The following is a 7,018-nucleotide window of genomic DNA, read 5'->3' as shown; positions in this document are numbered from 1 at the left end:
AGAATATAAATGAAATTACTTAAGTTTATTTTCCTTTTCCAGTCCTTTCTTAACATTTCCATATCCATGTCAATGACATTGACTCGATATTTTCACTTTGATGATGAAATAAATGTTACGTTTGAGTCTTACAATGCTATTTTTCTTCCATAGTTCAACAGTTAAATCTTTCGTGTGGGGATCTGATGGATCTTTGCAACTATTAGATCTTGCATAAAATAGAAGAGATGATTACTTGCACTTGCTTAGATATGATCCATGTGATACAATTACAGAGAAGAATGAAACAACATTCGACTGTCATTTGAACCTTCTTGTAGGTTCATACGAAGAAAATTAGACACATAAAACCTGGTTCCTATTTATATTTATAATTATAATTATTATTATATATATGTATCAGCAATATATATAAATTACACGAACAAAATAATTCTACATAGATAAATACCGTAGGGTAAAAAGAATCACAGAACCGAGTTGCTGTCATCACAAGAAGACCAATTGTTCTTCCAAGGCTGGCAAAGGTAAGGCATCCGAAAAATCCCTCCCGTAATGTGTTCATCCCGAACTTCTCCTCAGCAGATAAATAATTTCTAGGGATCTTACTCTAATAGATAGAGGAGGAACTGTTACCACACATCACGCAGATATCTTCCGTTCATTTGCAGATTTTTCACCAGGCCTTCGGCTTTGGAGCTGTCCATGCATCCCTGAAATCAAATAAACGATCACCGGCTTAGTACTGCATAAAATTACAATAATCGAATAGAGTTTACCGCAGTTGTGAAAATTACAATGCCGGCAAGAATAGGTGTTCCAGGTACTGCATCAAATTACAGTCCTGTATCCGCCAGTTTTGTTTTATATTAACTTCATTGGTCCCGGCAATAGGGATCTATATGATTTGCAGCCACAAAGATGTGGTAGGTGGTTTTTAGTTTTTGTCACATTCATAATTGGTAGGTGACAATTGCAACCACATTTATCAACCCAGTAATTCATATGCACGCATATTCGCACACCTGCTCCTGCACGATTGTGTGAAGAGTCCGGTGGACATCCCTGGCCATGCCCTTAGCATCACCACAAACGTAAATATAACCTCCCTGAGATATCATGTTCCAGACGTCTGACGCCTATACGCAAGCCAAACAATGTCGTTAACATCTCAAATTAACCGAAAGAAAAACGTCAAACTGTTAAAGTATGTAGGCTAGAGAAGGTGCCAAACCTTCTGCATCATTTTATGCTGCACATATTCCTTGGTAGGTCCCTGACGTGAGAATGCAACCACCAGCTCAGAAAGTGCACCGGTCGCTAAAAAGTTGTTCAGCTCATCTTCGTAAATGTAATCCTGCAATATTAGGAGTATATCAATTATCAAATACCAGAATCAAATTAGGCAAGCAACCCAGCACGCATTGACGCTCACCAGCCAGAACCATAAATAGATCTTTCTAGAGCATACTTACCATTTGACTATTTCTACATCCAAAGAATAATGTGGAGGATCCCAATTCCGCTCCATCTTCTTTAAGAGCCAATCTTTCCTGAAATGGTGAATCCATAATAACTTAAGAGTTTGCTCGGATACTGTAACTTATAAAGAGTGATAAGAAAAGTGAGTGGAAATCAAGTTAGCCAATAAATACCTGCAGGAAACCCCTGAATGGAGCAAATCCGGTTCCAGGACCAATCATAAGAATAGGTACTTTAGTATCGGCAGGAAGTTTGAAGTTGGATTGTCGAACAAAAATGGGTGCCCAGCTACAGTCATCGCTCTTCTCCAAAGGAATGGAATTCTGCAAAAGGATTAAAGAGAGAAAATTGGCATCCATTCGAAATTATAAGTTACTATGAAAGCCGAACGAGGTAACACAACTAAGTTTAAATCAATGCAAATGACATGCAGGAACAATGGCTAAAAATAATCATATGTACAATCCCAGAAGAAGACAAGTGATTCTAGATTAAAGACAGCTCAGATACAAAAAGAAGTCTGCCACAATGGTTAAGCTCTTGTTGAGAAACAAGAATGCAAAATGAAAATATGTAAATTACCTTCATCCAGGTTGAACACACTCCTTTGTGGATCCTTCCTGCTCGTGTTTTCTCATGAACTAATGCACAAGTAACGTGAATTCTAGAAGACGCCATCCTGTGGGACATATTTGTAACAACTACTTGATCACATATATGTTCAATAAGATGTAAAACAAAAATTCAACCACAGAAAGTGATAAAGAAAAGTCACTTTATCTCATAGCATTCCTCCATTTCAATAGATAGTACTTTTTGTCTGAAGGAAACACCCTTGGTATCTCAAATTGAGTTACTAATACGGAAAAGAGACGATTTGAGAGGAGAGAAGCAAGAAGAAAGAACATTTACCTTGGGGATGACGAGATTGAATAGTATCTAGGCTGTAATCTTGGAGCGACTGCCGCGAAGAAGACACCAAGCGGAGGCTTGGCTGATGGAAATTCAGCCATGACCTCAAGAAGGCTTCTCTGACTTGCAACCACCCATTGTGCATATTCATCCTGCGCAACCTTACAATAAGACGTTAGATACTGACAAATATCTAACAATTAGATATTGGTGACATAATATTAAGAGAAGGTACTTAGTAGTTGGTTAATATCAAAGTACAAATTACATTACCTTCCCAGCTGGCGATGCAAGATGTCTTAATCGATCAGCTTCAGTTGGGTCAGATGCATGTGCTGCTAAAGCGAGTAAGGCAGACTTTTTCGGAGCATTTAAAACATCAGCATATTGAGTTAGTGCTGTTCTTAGTGTGCATGGTGGGAAGGGAGGTGTCAAGGAGCTTCCACTTAGTGGTGTGCCATCCTCTCTATCAGTGTGTATCGAGAAGTATATTTCTGGGGACAAACCCAACAAACTTAGCACCTCTTCCACAACTTCAGGAAGATTCTCACAGTAAACACCAACATGATCCCCAGTTTCGTATCTGAGAAGGAGAAAAAGAACAGGCATGCATTAACCACCATGGGTAAGCAGTGGCCATTTCACTTTCCACATTATTTTAAAGCTTAAAATAGCTTGCATTCTCATAAACAAGAGGATAATATGCCTTGGAAAAGCAACTTACGTAAGTCCAGTGCCAGAAATATCAAATTCGAGATGGGTGCAAGAACGATCAGATGCCGGAGTATGAAGTTCTCTTCTGACAGCCACATTAGCTCTACATGTAGCAAAAAGTATGTCAAATAACAGATACCAGAAAGTTATAAAACAAGTTGCAGTCTTAGTCTTAGACATATAAAAGATTATTTCTTCTTTGTTACCCGCATGGATGTTGGGCATCAATGACAGCATGACCATTTGCATTATTCCAGCTCTTACTTTCTACTGATGCATCTGCAGCATCCTTAATTATAACTCGATACTCCAATACAGCGGCAGTGTAAGGTGTAGAAACAGGTGACTTGACATCATCCTCATCTCGAAGCAACTGATCCAACTCGGGCCACATCAACTCTCGCCTAGAAGAGCAACAATGTAGAAATGTATGAGATTTTAATAAATAATTGATGAAAGATTATGATCTCAAGCGATTAACTCAAATGATTATCAAACTTCTTCATACCATGCAGAGAAGTCATCCTCAATGCATTGATCATCATCTCCAAGACCGACTTTAACAAGTCGCTTCCCACCTGAATGTGGTAACATTCTCGTTAGCTAACAGGAAACTGGAGTGTGAATAAGTAAATGATAACTATGAACCAACTCTAAGCTAGAGTGCAAAAATCAACAACTCTGATCGAGGATAAAGCTACATCATAGCAATGTGAATCATCTCAGAATGGCAACTCCGACACAAATTTCATCATAACGGAACAAAACAAAAGTACCCAAAATAACATGAAAGCAAAAACAAAAAAAACGTAAAGAAGGCATACCTTGCGCAGCAAGGATCTCATCCACAACCACGGCAACCTGATTAACAACAATAAAAATACAAATCAAAACACAATGCCAAAGAAAACAGAATAATGTAAACTAGAATTCAAGCTCCAAATGGTAGAGTGACATGAATATTGACTTTACTTATAATCAAAATTGCATTGCAAACCTTATTGAAATGCTCATACTGCCTGTTTCCGAGGCCAAACACTCCGTAGTGAAGATTCTTAAGCCACTCCCCTCTCTCTTCACCCTACAACAATCACCACAATTCGCGATTATAACCAAACATTCAAATTAATTTCGATCCAAAATCGAATTTCACACCACCACCTGAAAAACTTTGTTAATTACAATCCAAGAATCAGAATTTACCTCTGTAAACCATTTGTAAAACCTCGCAGCGTTGTCGGTTGGCTCACCATCACCATATCTGCATCCACCACCAATCAAACATGTCATTTACGAAACCCAAAAATCAAACTAAATCATAAAAATTATAAAAAAATCTAGTTGAATTCGGAACTTACGTGGCCAGGAAGAAAAATGCCAAGCTCTCATTCTTCAATTTCTCCTCATATGCTTCGTCATCGGCAGCGTAATCATCCTACCAAGTACACACAACTCCATTCAATCTCATGATCTCCAACATAATTTTACAAAAAATACACCAAATAATCAATATATTTGCGAGGCTTACCAAATCAACAACTTTGAATGTGACCTTCTCATATCGAGCTTTTGCTTCCTCGGCCAAAGCCTGCATTTTTTAACCAAAAGAAACGTTGAGACAACGAAACGACGCCGTCGAACAAGTAGAAGCAAAGCATGAAAGGAACTAATAACAGAGCAAAAGTATCGATTGAAATTGAAGTGTTGATGGTAAAAGCAGACCTTGGCGAAGCCTTCGGCGGTACCAGTCTGAGTACCGAAGAAGATGGTGACCTTCCTGCTGCCGTCGTCGACCTCCTCCGGCTCCGGCTCCAGCACGATGAGGGGCTTGGGAGGCTGGAGGACTCGAGACTGCTTCTGGGAACTGAATCGCCGCAAGACGAAAACGACGACGCAGCCGATGAGGACGGCAATGGAGGTGGTCAGGATCATGACGAACTCGCGGTTCTCGAGAATGACTGAGGTGACTTGGGCGCCGGAGAAGTCGGCGGAGGCGTTGGCGGGGTCCATCTTGCCCTTGATGATTGCCGCCATCAGATCCAAGGGTGAGATTTTCATCGAGTTGGAAGAGGACTCCATCTGAAAAGAAGCTGATTGGTAGCTGCTAAAGACGATGTGGTGCCCGGAATCCGGTGGCGGAAACGGAGGTGTGAGAAAAGGAGTTGCCGGATTCCGGTGACGGGAGAGTAAGTTTAGCGGGGAGTTTTGGTGGTTGGGGTAGTTGGGGAGAGAGAGAGAGGGAGAGAGAGAGAGAGAGAAAGAGAGAAATTCCGCGTGAGGGGAAGGAGGGAAGGGAGTGGGTTTATAAACGAGGCTGGTGTGCGTGTTGGGTGCGAAGGTGTGACCGAACCAAACGCCTACCAAACCAGACTGGTCAAATGCACCTAACACTAACCATGGTTAAGTCAATACCTTTTCTTTTCCTTTTTTTTTTTTTTTTTAATTTTCTATGGACGATATGTTAATTGTACAAAATACATCTCAACTATGAGTGACGGATTCGAATTTGAGAGCAAATACATCTAAATTATGAAAGGTGAATTCAAATTTGGATGCTAATTTCGGATATGCTTTTGTTTTAACTTTTTTTTATCAAGTAATTTATTAGAATACTCGAAACACTGACATCAAGTGACGACTTGGCTAAACTCATATTTACTTTAATTTTCTTTCTTTTGATCGAGTATCATTTTATGATACTTGAAACATCGTCGTTTGATGTTATTATGTTGTCCACCTATACTATAACATGCAACATAAAAAACATTATATGAAGATTTGGTAAACCCTGATTTGATTTTTTTTCTTTTTTCAAGCGAGTAATTTGTTATGGAACTCAAAATGTTGTCACGTATGTCATTGTCTATTTATATTATGACACGTAACGAAAAAACATGAGTTAGGAAAATTTCATTTTGATGGTGATGAATTGGTAAGAGTAGAATGATGATAATAAAGAGAAATGAGTGGAGAGATTTGAACAAGAATAATAACTAGGGTAATGGTATTGGTATTGTTGTGTATTGGTGTGGTGAGATGGTGGTGGTGCAACATGACATGCTTCTTCCTGTCGTTTTCTAATTTCTATGCGAGGAGGAAATAATACACAACAGGAAGAAAGATGCCTTCGGGTGTTTTGTGCGTTTGATGGAAAGGAAAAAAAGGAAAAAAATAATATTATTATCTTTTTCTTAGTCTTTTGTCGTTCCCTTGTGGAATGGTATCTCCAAGTTGATTAGCGAGATCCCCAAAAGAGGAGGAAAAGGTTTCAACCAGGAGCTCTTTGGAACAGTGTCAACCAGGCACCAGAAACATAGAAACATGTGAACTCGTAACTTTTTAACCATTTGGTTATGTGTATTGGGATGATTGGTCTAAAAATTCAATTATTATTTTTTTAGATGGTATGTGCTTCATTTTGGACTCAAATCTCTTATTGAAACTCAAATTTTGGTCCCAACTTCAGCGGATACTTGTCTGCGAGTTTTAGTTTTTGGTGTATTAGAGAACTTTAGACTTATATTTAGACTCAAATATAGGATTGGAGTCCAAATTTTCCGATGTATTGGAGATGCTAACCAATAAAGATACCAAAAATGCATAACTACTAGGTTATTTTTTTTTATGGAACACTTCTCATAATTTTGGTCATCTATTATCTCTTAAGGTAGTGCTTTTCACACAACCCTTTTCACCTCACGTCTTATTAATTTTTGTCAATTGATCTTCTTTAATTCATTTGATCGACGGTCAGAAATTGAGAGGGAATGTAAGAGGTAAAAATTGGTGTGTAAATATATAGCACCACCTCTTATGTGTTCAATCCAATAGCTAGAAAAAGTGTGCAAAAACAGAAAATGAATGTGCATAATAAATCAGCTCCTTTATCAAATAAATAAATTGAATAAAA

General features: G+C 38.6%; 1 protein-coding gene across 1 annotated transcript; it reads right to left on the bottom strand.

Moving 5' to 3' along the window:
- Nucleotides 1–209: 209 nt before the first annotated feature.
- On the bottom strand, nucleotides 210–5,453 carry LOC103453821 (NADPH--cytochrome P450 reductase-like). Its single transcript, XM_008393403.4, has 17 exons — nucleotides 4,831–5,453; nucleotides 4,637–4,696; nucleotides 4,467–4,543; nucleotides 4,312–4,369; nucleotides 4,106–4,189; nucleotides 3,933–3,969; nucleotides 3,617–3,686; nucleotides 3,315–3,512; nucleotides 3,119–3,211; nucleotides 2,668–2,977; nucleotides 2,395–2,546; nucleotides 2,065–2,161; nucleotides 1,656–1,805; nucleotides 1,476–1,553; nucleotides 1,235–1,357; nucleotides 1,026–1,139; nucleotides 210–713 (listed from the first exon to the last, which is right to left on the bottom strand). Exons 1-17 carry the CDS (start codon nucleotides 5,185–5,187, stop codon nucleotides 633–635), a joined length of 2,139 nt encoding a protein of 712 aa, XP_008391625.1. The 5' UTR covers nucleotides 5,188–5,453; the 3' UTR covers nucleotides 210–632.
- Between the last annotated feature and the right edge of the window lie 1,565 nt (nucleotides 5,454–7,018).

Source organism: Malus domestica, chromosome 13, assembly GCF_042453785.1.
Source record: "Malus domestica chromosome 13, GDT2T_hap1".
NCBI classification, from domain to species: Eukaryota; Viridiplantae; Streptophyta; class Magnoliopsida; order Rosales; family Rosaceae; genus Malus; species Malus domestica.
The sequence above is the reverse complement of the archived record's forward strand: the minus strand, read 5'-3'. Positions and strand labels throughout refer to the sequence as shown.